At 48.0% G+C, this 12376-nt stretch overlaps 5 protein-coding genes across 12 annotated transcripts; 4 read left to right on the forward strand and 1 right to left on the reverse strand.

Moving 5' to 3' along the window:
• The first annotated feature begins 579 nt into the window (after positions 1-579).
• On the forward strand, positions 580-2217 carry FOIG_07678 (uncharacterized protein). Its single transcript, XM_031207307.1, has 2 exons — positions 580-1601; positions 1653-2217. The coding sequence occupies exons 1-2, from the start codon at positions 953-955 to the stop codon at positions 1688-1690; spliced, it is 687 nt and encodes a 228-aa protein (XP_031062840.1). The 5' UTR covers positions 580-952; the 3' UTR covers positions 1691-2217.
• A 639-nt stretch (positions 2218-2856) lies between these two features.
• FOIG_07679 (uncharacterized protein) lies at positions 2857-3683 on the forward strand. The gene has a single exon (XM_031207308.1). It carries the CDS (start codon positions 3102-3104, stop codon positions 3597-3599), a length of 498 nt encoding a protein of 165 aa, XP_031062841.1. The 5' UTR covers positions 2857-3101; the 3' UTR covers positions 3600-3683.
• A 419-nt stretch (positions 3684-4102) lies between these two features.
• On the forward strand, positions 4103-7848 carry FOIG_07680 (succinyl-CoA ligase [GDP-forming] subunit beta, mitochondrial). 8 transcript variants are annotated; one of them, XM_031207310.1, is made up of 5 exons: positions 4134-4531; positions 4618-4713; positions 4821-5970; positions 6024-7490; positions 7554-7848. In XM_031207310.1, the coding sequence occupies exons 1-4, from the start codon at positions 4478-4480 to the stop codon at positions 6065-6067; spliced, it is 1344 nt and encodes a 447-aa protein (XP_031062843.1). In that variant the 5' UTR covers positions 4134-4477; the 3' UTR covers positions 6068-7490; positions 7554-7848. The 8 variants fall into 8 exon arrangements, with proteins under 8 accessions (XP_031062845.1, XP_031062843.1, XP_031062847.1 ...); XM_031207314.1 differs by having other exon boundaries at positions 4134-4713; XM_031207313.1 differs by having other exon boundaries at positions 4618-5970.
• A 1623-nt stretch (positions 7849-9471) lies between these two features.
• FOIG_07681 (uncharacterized protein) lies at positions 9472-11482 on the forward strand. Its single transcript, XM_031207317.1, has 3 exons — positions 9472-10471; positions 10526-11213; positions 11262-11482. The coding sequence occupies exons 1-3, from the start codon at positions 10282-10284 to the stop codon at positions 11353-11355; spliced, it is 972 nt and encodes a 323-aa protein (XP_031062850.1). The 5' UTR covers positions 9472-10281; the 3' UTR covers positions 11356-11482.
• On the reverse strand, positions 11292-12366 carry FOIG_07682 (uncharacterized protein). The gene is made up of 3 exons (XM_031207318.1): positions 12204-12366; positions 11778-12141; positions 11292-11721 (listed from the first exon to the last, which is right to left on the reverse strand). Exons 1-3 carry the CDS (start codon positions 12239-12241, stop codon positions 11518-11520), a joined length of 606 nt encoding a protein of 201 aa, XP_031062851.1. The 5' UTR covers positions 12242-12366; the 3' UTR covers positions 11292-11517.
• Between the last annotated feature and the right edge of the window lie 10 nt (positions 12367-12376).

Here is a 12376-nt window from a genome sequence, read left to right on the forward strand (position 1 = left end):
CCTTGCTGCATCGTGATAGCGATAGTAACTGATATGCATGTTACGTTGTTGAGATAAACAACTGCCATTGATCTGGTTGCAACTCTGTTTAGCGAGCGTGCATATAACAATCGCTTCTGATGCATGGGTCATGATTGACGATCCGTGTCCTCGGTACCCATGACTTGCTGCAATCAATTGGTGTCTAAAGTGCTTTGGCGTAGTTGCATTGTATAGGTTTGTGCATAAATGTCCTCGTCCCCCGTTTTGCGCTCTTATATAAAAGCGAGAAGCTATTGGATAGGATTGTTTTGACATGCAAGGTACTACTTTGACAACGTCAGCTAAATAAAGTGTGCATGATGATTTACAGCAATGCCGGTGCACAGCCTGTCATGTTGGCAGTTGATGTCATGCTAGCTTATGAATCTGGTGTAAGCAAGACCTCCAATAGAACGCCGGTTGACCAAACAACAATTTACATCCATTGTCAATGAATCCAATTGGAAGCCTGTCCTAAAAGGATATTTATAAGTGGCTGTCAGAATTACAAACCCTGATGGCCTTCTTTGATTCATCTTGAAAACATTTGAGCTTCATGTAATACTGCATATGCGCTCTCTGGACAACACTTTCCAAATCGAACAAACTGACATTGCACAGGTCAATTGTTAAAGAAATACAAAGACCATGATGATATTTTTCCGATGCCATTATTTGTCATGATTGCCATGGCCCTCCTTTGTTGAATCTGGCCATTAACATCACGTGAGCCTGACAAATTCTCACACTCTGATTCGCTCGGACAAGATCGGGGAGCCATTCTGACGTACCAGCGGTCTCCGGCAACAAACGCCTTTTAGCACCGAGGAGCCGGGCTTTGAAATCATAAGCCTCCACTATCCATCCACTAAACCTTTGCCTCTCTTGATACCAATCCTCAACCTCAACATCACCACCACATGCGCCCACAATGTTTGCCTCAAGATCGATAACGAGAATCGCCCTGCGACGAGGATGCCCTCTGAGGCAGTTCTCAACGTCGAGACCTCTCGCTGTGTCCTACCACTCATATACTCTTCCAACACATACCTCGACGCCTCCCAGAAACGACGACGTTCCTGAAACTTCAATAACACAACCTGATCCTCTTCCTAAGGTCCACGAGACACGACCTCCTCCTCAACAACCTCAGCACCCTCAACCACCTAAGCAACAAGAACCCGCACCCACGCAAAATGCTGCTCCCGCCGCGTCGGCATCAGCTCCGAAGCTCAGCGAAACAGAAGCTCAGAAACCAAAGGCAGCCAGGCCACGACCTAAGCTACGACCGCGCAAGGCCGCTATGAAGTTGACGCCCTCTGCGGTGGAGCAATTGCGAGAATTGCTGGATCAGCCGGAACCGAAGCTCATCAAGGTCGGAGTACGGAACCGAGGATGCAGTGGCTTGGCGTACAATCTTGAATATGTTGATAAGCCGGGTGCTTTTGACGAGACGGTCGAGCAGGATGGTGTCAAGGTCTTGATTGATAGCAAGGCGCTGTTTAGCATCATTGGGAGTGAGATGGATTATGTTGAGGACAAGCTTAACCAGCGGTTTGTGTTCAAGAACCCGAACATCAGTAAGTTGCCACGACAGTCACAGATTGTCATAATACTAACAGACCTTTCAGAGGAGGAATGCGGCTGCGGAGAGTCCTTCATGGTTTAGAATGGAAGCCAGCGTTTGGTCATCGCACCGGCATATACGAAACAAAGCATCACTCACGAGACGACGTCATTCATGCTTGAACGACAGGGATATGTAAGAATCATCCCGTCCTCTCAGCACAAGAGACACGAGAGTCCGGAAATGATCAAAGTTCAGCGAGAGACAGCATGCATAGAAGCATTTGCGAGTCGCACCTTGTAAAAACCAAAAACAGGAGCCGTCGGGAGCAGGCATGGTAACCCCGTAACTAGGATCGGCATAATCATTGGCGTTGGGTTAGATTGGAGACATCACCTCCCTCTGTTTGAGAAAACATATTTACATACATACATATACCAGCGTGCCCCTTTTTGGTACAGAAATGAAGACACATGGAGTAATGAGATGGTCACAGCTAAGGGGATTAAGTATATTGGATTGATGATATTCATGTGTATAACGGCACTGGCTACATATAAAGTACATTGCTTGCTCTCTATCCTCTGTACAACGTTCTCATGTGAAGCTCTTAGGCAAGATTATGTATTACGCGATGCCTGGAGATGTGTGACAGCTGACTCACGAAGCCTCAACGTATCAACATCTTCACAAAAGCCTGGGGTGTTAGATCAGATATACTGAGGCTGGACCCAGCTGTTCTTGAATGTGAACTGATTCAAACGGTGCGTTCTAACAAGGCTGCAGAGTCGGGATAGCATTGGGAAGACCAGTCGGCAGATTTGAGCTTGGTGTATAGTCCCGCTTTGCTTCTCCTGCTTACATAAAGCACATCTGCGGATCAGGTCAAGATGGCCGGGGTCTAAGGCGCTGCACTCAAGACGTTGTCTTATCCCGTTAACTGGGTTCTTGCAGTATCGAAAGATTCTTAGGTCCGAATCCCAATCTTGACAATTTGTTTTTTGTTTCTTCGTGACCACGATTGCTTTTTACTCTACATTTATAGATGCTACTGTGTAGGTAGCCTCGCTCGTGTATTTATGGATGTCTCTCATTCTAGGTCGCCTACGGAGCTTATGTTATGTTATGTATGAGGCGGAACCTGATACCCTCCGTGTCTGCATCGATAAAGGAATGAATACTTTACATTTCAGTGATGTTCATTATCATATGCTCTCTTATTGATTTCATATATGTCAGCAATTCGTGCACAACACATCAGACTGGCTGCCTGTTGATGCGCGTCACATGACTTCGCGATATGTGTTGCTCTAGATGTTGGCGTCGACCACGCCCTTTGACGTGACGCATCTTTAATGACCGTGATTTAAATCGTGACTCTTCCGTTTACTCTTTGACTTCCTATCGACATTGCAAGCCATCACATAGCTAATACCTGCAACTTAGAACTTGCCCTTACATATAGTTCAACGCACTGCACTTGTTGTACCACCTCTGCTGAGAGGAGAGAGCTATGGCAGCCATCACCAAAAGCAAGCGACCCCTTGAAGAGCCCCAAGAAGAACGCAAAGTCAAAGTCACAAAGACCAAGAAACAAGCATCACCGACCTCACCGACCTCACCGACCTCACCTGCTGACTTCACCACAATCATGGCTTCTCAATTAGCTCTCATCGAAGCATCCACCCGCACACCATTTGAGAAGAGTGTGTGGACACTTCTCTGCCAGATTCCACGGGGGAGCTTCTCAACATACGGTATCATGGCCGCCCATTTAAAGTCGTCACCAAGAGCTGTAGGCAATGCGCTGCGACGAAATCCATTTGCACCAGAAGTACCATGTCACCGCGTTGTAGCTACTGGAGGTGCGCTGGGTGGGTTCAAGGGGAAGTGGCCTAAAGATGGTGAGGGAATCACTCTTGATGAGAAGAGGAAGCTTTTGAGAGGCGAAGGAGTGAGATGGGATGATAAGGGGAAGGTTATAGGAACACCGTTTGGTGGATTTACATGAATTACCTTAGTCTCTATGAGATATTAACTGTATTTTGTGTACAATAATGAACATCATGAAGTTGAGTACCTCATTCAACATCCTATCACTGGACGTCTTTCTCCATGTGGGGGAAATACGGTCAACAACATGCCTATTGTAGCCGAAACCCGGAGACGTTTTAGCATCCAACGACAACGTTTTTTATTCGTGCTTCACCTTGGACTCACCCGAGACGGATTTGCATGACCGGTTTTCACAGCTCGGTAGTCTTGTGCCGCGCTGGAACAGGTTTGGCGGTTAGTAAAAAAGTGGATTTGCCAGAGCCCTGAGAGGACGTTAGATGCTGGATCTTGGTCACCGAGATCCAATGTAAATGTGACGAGCCCGCGGGAACAGGTGTTGGTTGTCATGTTATGTCGTGTCATTTGCTCGGAGAAGCGATATATTTTGTAGCATCGCCGAGGACGTTGAGGTCAAGTCTGTACAAAGTCAATTACATAGAGGCACTTGCAGAGAGGAAACGGGTACCAAAGGCATTGTAAAACATGAAATGCACCACAATTCAACACAATTATATCATTATCAAATCGGTGAATGTCTTTTTCCGTATACTTGTCTGGTTCTGTCTCCAAGTTAGCCCGACAAATCCCGTGCCCAAAATAGTGGATCAAACCACAGAGCACAAGCCTAGGTTAGTGGTCTGTCTGAGGCTCCTGATTGATTGAGCGCCGTAGCTTCGTGGATTTGGTTTTCCTCGTCATCCGAAAACCTCTTTTTCTACTGTTACCTCCTTGTGACGATCTAAACCGCTCTCCCTCTCTCCCTCTCTTTATCCCCTCAAGTCCCTCCCTCTCTCAATCATATCCCCAATCTCCTCTCTTCCTTTATCCGTCACAATGTTCAAGCTCGGCCGTAGTCGTGCTGTGGCTTCGGCCCTCAACGCCTCAAAGGTATGTCCCAGTTATTATTGCTCGCTAAACAAAAGCTTGGTGATGCGCTTGATATACAAACTGTTGCTAACTTTGTTGCTTGGTAGCTCCAGTTTGCTGCCCCTGCCGCTCGATTCCCTGGCGTTCAACAACGACGAGCTCTGAGCATTCACGAGTACCTCTCTGCCGACCTCCTCCGACAGGTAAGGTTTTATCTACTCAAAGTCCCCCCCTTGACGATCGTCGATACTACGAACTACAAACTACGGGACTCACCCTTAAAAAAACCACAGCTGCTAACCACCAACAGTACGGCATTGGTGTCCCCAAGGGTTCCGTCGCAAAGTCCGCCAAGGAGGCCAAGGAGATCGCTGAGAAGATTGGCAACGATGATATGGTTATCAAGGCCCAGGTCCTTGCCGGTGGCCGAGGAAAGGGTACGTTCGACAACGGCCTGAAGGGCGGTGTCCGTGTCATCTACTCTCCCCACGAGGCCGAGATGTTCGCCGAGCAGATGATCGGCCACAACCTCATCACCAAGCAGACGGGCGCTGGCGGCCGTCTCTGCAACGCTGTCTACATTTGCGAGCGCAAGTTTGCTCGTCGTGAGTTCTACCTCGCCATCCTCATGGACCGTCAGAACCAGTGCCCCGTCATCGTCTCCTCTTCCCAGGGCGGTATGGACATTGAGACCGTTGCCAAGGAGACCCCCGATGCCATCAACACCAACTACATCGACATCAACGTCGGTGTCACCGACGAGGTTGCCCGCGAGATTGCCACTAAGCTCGGCTTCAGCGAGCAGTGCATCGAGGAGGCCAAAGACACCATCCAGAAGCTCTACAAGATCTTCACCGAGAAGGACTCTACCCAGATTGAGATCAACCCCCTCTCCGAGACCTCCGACCACAAGGTTCTCTGCATGGACGCCAAGTTCGGTTTCGACGACAACGCTGAGTTCCGACAGAAGGATGTCTTTGAGTGGCGCGACACCACCCAGGAGGACCCCGATGAGGTCCGCGCCGCTGAGTCCAACCTCAACTTCATCAAGCTTGACGGTGATATCGGCTGCCTTGTCAACGGTGCCGGTCTTGCCATGGCTACCATGGATATCATCAAGCTGAACGGAGGCCAGCCCGCTAACTTCCTCGACGTTGGTGGTGGTGCCACTCCCGCTGCTATCCGAGAGGCTTTCGAGCTCATCACCAGCGATGCTAAGGTCACCGCTATCTTTGTCAACATCTTCGGTGGTATCGTCCGATGTGACGCTATCGCCACTGGTCTCATCAAGACCGTTGAGAGCATGAACCTCAGAATCCCCATCATTGCCCGTCTCCAGGGTACCAACGTTGAGCAGGCTCACCAGCTCATCAACGACTCCGGCCTCAAGATCTTCTCCATCGATGACCTACAAACCGCCGCCGAGAAGGCTGTCCAGCTGTCCAAGGTCGTCAAGATGGGTAAGTTGCCTCGACCCTTATAGTGTCTGTTCTGATTGCTAACACTTGAATAGCCCGTGACATCGATGTCGGTGTCGAGTTCACCCTCGGTATCTAAACAGCTCCACTTGAAAATGCTGTTAGACGAGCAGTGGTGAAGGATATGATATAATAACAAGATGTGAGACTTGAGCTCCAGGAGGCTGCGGTCCCAACCAAAACCGAGAGTAGATGAAACAAACACTCATGAAAAAGAGTGGGAGACATGGGTGGATATTCCTGTTTTTTTAATTTAGCATGCATCGGTCGGTCTTTGGAGCTCGCTGCTCGTAAAGACACATGGTTTCGATGCTCTCGAATGTGTCCGATTGGTTCGATAGAAGGACGGATGATTCAAAGGATGGACGGGCGATATGGTCTCCAACAAGATGATTTTTCGCGTATCCACGCCCTGCAACTGTTGTATTCCTGATGCTGTGATTTGTGATCTGGTGTGGCGTGTGAGGTGAATGGTGACGATTCGTCATGTCTCGTGAGATGACAGCCAAAAAATGAGGCTCTCGAGATTTATTGTCGTGCTACCTTGGACCCCAGGCTTAACAGAAGGAGTATTCCATACAGCCAACTTTGACTTATATCGAGTCCATTTGATACAGTGATGGGTTCTAGAGTGATGAGAGCAGCTGAGGTGTCTAAAGAGTCATTCTCAATAAAGACGAGTCTTTACTGAGTGAATAAGATCAAGTCACAGATGGGCTGTTAAACTAAATATGTATAAGAAGACAATTCGATGTTTCGGTCCAGACTCGGCTAATAAGTCTCTCGGATGTAAGGGTCCAATTTCATGCATCGTCTCAGAGCCGCATTTTTAGCTCATAATGGGATGATTTCAACTCGTTGACAAAATGTGTTAATAATGGATCAAAGGGTTAGACATAGGGACACGAGTATTAGGACAACCTCTTCAAGTTAAAGAAACAAAAAAGAACAAGAAGTCATTCGGGAATACTATAACTTAGATCATCGAGGTGCAGTTGAAAGGCACCCATCGTGGGCAAGGCTTGGCGATCTCTCGTCTCGCCGCACACCATCACGACCTAAAGTCAGCCTCAACTTTTCCACGACTCCCTGCAAATATCGTGACTTTTCTCTTTTCTCATCCTTTATCTCCACTACATTTATCATATCATATCAACCAAGCACAGATATCCATGACTCACCATAACTGAAATCTCTGAACAAGTTTTTCCCAACTTATCCTCGGCTATTCCCCTTGCCAAAGACCCACGTTTCAATGATGAAAATCTCCTGACGTAGATAAGACATCGGATCGAGCCGCAAAAGGGGAACAGCTTTTAACCAATGGGTTCTCGTTCCGTTGAGGTTCGAGGCGGGAATTGCGTCGGTTTCATTTCCAGATCCACTGCGGAAGAGCCGCATGCAAGATTTATACAGACGAAGGGAGGTGTGAGGTAGGATTTGCGAATGCCGACGCAAGACCGACGCGGGAGGAGTATCTGAGATGGAATCTGTAGATGATGGTGAGTCTCGTGATGTTGGGGATTATATAGATGAGGCTGATGGTGAGCTATGATGGAATATAGGGTGATTTGGAGAAAACGGAGACTCGAAAACAGTTAATTGTCTTAACTTGGTGTTGTTTTCATAAGTGAGTTTGAAGGCGTGTAAGTCAACCGTTACTGGTTGTATAGGTCAGTTTAGTATATCTAACAGCTTGCTAACTCAAGAAAACAACGCACCGATACCATTACCATTAGACTATAGTAGCAGTTACAAACAGTAATATAAACTCTACAGCCAATTACCTATATGCTATGGCTTTGCTGTCCTGTCTCGTAGTGAGCTCACTCGATCATCCGTCAATCTCACGTGCCAACGCCTCCAAACCACTTCCCCTCAACACGCAACACCCAAACTTCACAAGCCGTTAAACCCAATGAAACTGCACGTCGAAATAAGGCCACAACTTTAATCAGTTGCCGCGCTTATCCCCCGTCTAGCACGTGTCCCCCTTTCCCCAGGCCGACGATTGGGGAGGAAACGCGGGGAAATGGAGATTTATTTCTCGTGAGGGGAACAAAAACCGCGCCATAATCCATCCCATGTAAGAAAGGGCCTTGGCTCTGGGGAAATTCGGTCAAGAGAGAGATTCGTAGGAGGAGATATAAAACGTCTAAGAGAACGTGGTAAAAAGTGAAGGCATCGCGATTTGATATGTAGATTTGCGAACCCACTCTTTTTCCGGACGTCTCTCGGTATCCGGCTGAGAAGAGGAGGCTGCCCCATTTTGTTGCCGTGCATGGGTCAGGGGTGGGCTTGGATGGCTTCGAGATTTTTTGATGGATGAAAAGAATACTTTTGCAAAGGAGAAGCTCGGGTTGGTTGTAGGTCCCACATGCTTGAGAAATGAAGAAACATAAATACCCAAGACATCCTCTTCATTCTTTCGTGGAACTGTAGTTTATTCTTGTCTTCTTTGATCTTAGCAAGCGACTTACACACAACTTCATCTTATACTTGAGATATCTTCAGGCTCGACAAGTCTTACATTCATCTTACTACTCAACATTACTTCAACCACATCAACCTCACTCATACTCAAGATGCCTTCTTCAGTCAAGAGCTGGTTCGCTCGTCACTGCGCACCTCCACCACCAATGACAAACAACCCTCTATGCCCATGCACGACCTGCTTCAACGGCGGTTCACACTCCAACAACTCAGCATCATTCTCCATGTCCCCATCACCATCGTCAACCGTCGACTCAGACAACGCATCACTCAGCAGCGGTACAACCTATGCTGCATCCTCATACATCGAGACCCCCACCAAACAATAAAACCGAACACACACACACACACACACACACACCCTGGTCTGACGAATTACGATCGGAGCGAATAGCGAGTTTTATCTCATGGAGTTTTTGATTATACCATTACTTGCGATTGGCGTTTGCTCGGAAACAACAAGGGATGTCATTATCACATCAGAAATATGACGGGAATTGATTGGGCTTGGGTTTGACGGGGCCGATGTGGGCTCATCCGATGGGTGGAGTGCTGATTCGGATCGGCTCCGAGGCGGAGTTTACGTATTATTATGTTAGATAGGGTACCTGACACTACTGAATAGAGTACAGTACTGGCCTGTCGATTGTTGTCACTCTCGGAACGTGAGATCAGCATCAAAAAGTCGGACCCGATTATCCCCTGTTCTCTTCATGAAGACAGCCGTATGATTCCAGTAGAAACAGCTAGGATCTGTTTGACAAGGAGCCGCACAGCAACTACCTTGCCATTCAAGAGATTGGCCAAGAGTAGGGTAATCTGGAAAATCCTGCAGGTACTCTACAGATCTAGGGTCTTCTGTCACCCACAAAAGAAAAGCATGGAATTGCGCTGCAAATGTCTCAGTATTTGAGATCCTCACCCATTCACTTGTGACAAGGATGTAACAAGGAGCATGACAAGCCTAGTACATTTTGGCTCAACATGAGTCATAAGATAATCTCTGACTTGGTTATCTTATTACTTAGGAATCACTGTTTATGGGTTAATTGCGGGCAGCTCCTTTGTTGTCAATGTAGAGTGTCACTGTCACCTACTGCATTCACTAATCTGATGACTATGCCGAAGAAACTCGCCTCGTACTTTCACCAGAACCCATACATACTTGAATTTGGTTTCTTCTTTGAAAGGGTGTCTTCTTCTCCGGAAGACTATCCGGAGGGCGGCCCGATATGCAAAAGACCGGCGCCGTGAATTACAGTAAGCTCCCGGCCGGCCCCACTCACTCCGAGTTAAAGCTCCGGACTTGAGTTTGTGAGCCTCAACCTTTATATCAAAACTTGTAGTAGCAGCGGGACTACCGAGTGAGATACAAGGTGATGTAGTACTTTGCTCATGACTACTGAGTTCTTTCTCTAGTCCTCTCGATAACAAATTTGGTTGATCATAGTGCGAAGATGGCTTAATGGCAGTGAACAGTCTGTTCACTGAAGACACACGGCTTGGACACCTCTCAACAACGGCTGCGGCAACAACTTGCTATGATGAAATGATAACATCATATCTCCTTCTGTACTTACATTATTCCAGAAAAAATAAGCAGAATAAGTCACTGCGTTGCAATGCTCCAAGCTTCCGTGCATATTTTCGCATTACTAACACCAAAGCTTTGACGTCACCTCATCATCCCACACAATCTTCCCATCTTCATACCAGCCAAGTTGAGTTTGGAAAACACCGCAAACAGCTCGTGTACCTGAAAATCGCCACGCTTATATACCCCCGAAACCTCTGGATATCATGCCACATACGAAAGTCGACCCCGCTATCATTGAGGCCCTGGGGCTGGACCCCGCCAACTCGGCTATCAACTCTCATGGTGGATCGGGCTTTGCTTCTACGTTCAAGATAACGTCTGAGAAAGACGGGAAGCCTTTGAATTACTTTGTCAAGACTGGTACAGGGAAGGAAGCCGAGGTTATGTTTAGGGGTAAGTATACGTTTTATACACAACTATCTGATATCATGATCTAACAGAGCTCAGGTGAACATGCCTCCCTTAACGCCATAGCAGACTCAGTCCCAAACTTCTGTCCCAGATCTCACGCCCATGGAGCTCTAGCAGGTCGTTCAGGCCAATATTTCCTCGCCACTGACTTTCTCGACCTGGGGTCCTCAGCACCTGGAGGTTCAGGGAAGACTCTAGCTTCAAAGGTTGCGCAGCTACACACAACGCCTGCTCCCATCCCAGAAGGCTATGACAAGCCAATGTTTGGGTTCCCAGTCCCTACATGCTGCGGTGCTACAGAGCAAGATAACTCATGGCGGGAATCGTGGGCTGACTTTTACGCTAACAACCGTCTGAGACATATCGCGCGTCAGGCAGTTCGCAACAATGGTTCTGATCCTGAACTCGAAGAAGTTGCTGAGAAAGTTGCGAGTAAAGTTGTGCCACGGCTGATTGGGGATGATGTAGTAAAGAACATCAAACCTGTCGTTATCCATGGCGATCTATGGAGCGGGAACCATTCCAAGGGGCAGATTGGAGGTCAAGGCGGATGTGAAGAAGTTGTCTACGATCCCTCAGCTGTATATGGCCACTCCGAGTTTGAACTTGGCATCATGAACATGTTTGGCGGCTTCACCAACCACTTCTGGAAGGAGTATCATGAGCTGGTACCAAAGGCAGAGCCCGTAGCTGAGTGGCCAGACAGAGTGAAGCTATACGAACTGTAAGACCTCCTTTTCCCCCAAACTCGAAGATACTAATATCGCCTCAGATACCATCACCTCAACCACTATGCCATGTTCGGCGGTGGCTACCGAGGAGGCGCCATGTCCATCATGAGGAAACTCATCAGCAAGTACGCATAGCAGATAGAAGTTCAAGATACTGTATTCCATGATTCAAATGCAGAAATGCCTCAACGCCTCGTGTTACCCGCTGTATACACCCAAGTCTAAGTATAGTAGAACGTCTCGAAATGTAAATGCTCTGTCCAAAATGCCTTGAAACCAAAATGTCTCGCTCCTCGTCTATGCTGCCAGCATGGCTGGTTGCTTCGCTCTATCGGCTTGTGCCTCAACCGGTTGGTTCTTCTGTACTTCTGGTAGATTCGCCACGGGGACAGAGGGTAACTTGGCTGGACCTGTGAGTTCGGCTTCGAGAGCTTCCAGTTCGTCTTCCACTTCTTGCTCGTCCTGATTCGAGATACGACCTCCAAGCATATCGCTGACTTCCTAGAAGTATGTAAGTATATTTCGAACCGCGAAACAATAGTATCGTAGTGACGTACCTGTTGATATGCAATAGCCTCCGCCGTCTCGCCCATCAACTTCTCCACATTCTCAATCCCACCCATCTCAGCATGAATCTCCTTCAGAACCTTGGTTCCCTGCTGCAGCCCAAACACCACATCCTTCTGTATAAGCGCAAACTCGACATCGTTCGTCAACTTCTCCAGCTGAGCTAATTGCGCATCTGTCTTGGCTAGTAGCGACTCTTGATACTTCTTGCGCCGTAGGGCTAACAGAGCGCGCTTCTTGTCGCCCTTGGCCAGCATCTGCTTTGCGATATCGGTCTCTTTATCTGTGAGGACTGTTATGCGCCGTTGGTATTGGTGAAGCCTATCGCGCTGATTCTTCATGTCCAGGATGGCCCTGCGGATTGTTAGTATTGAAGGCGGTCACGAGCGCAATCGCGGGGGGTGGGAGGGACGGACTTGTCCTGGGCTGTGACTTTACTTGCGTTTCCGCCCATGATGAGGATCGTGGGGACGGGTTTGGTGGTGTATGAGCTTGTCGAGAGGTTGTTAGGAGAAGGTGTGTGGCTGTTCAAGTCGAGGCTGGGAGTTTGAGGTTTCTGGTTTCGCTTCAATGATAGCGAGCGATTGTC

The sequence above is a fragment of the Fusarium odoratissimum genome, assembly GCF_000260195.1.
Source record: "Fusarium odoratissimum NRRL 54006 unplaced genomic scaffold supercont1.11, whole genome shotgun sequence".
Taxonomy (NCBI): Eukaryota; Fungi; Ascomycota; class Sordariomycetes; order Hypocreales; family Nectriaceae; genus Fusarium; species Fusarium odoratissimum.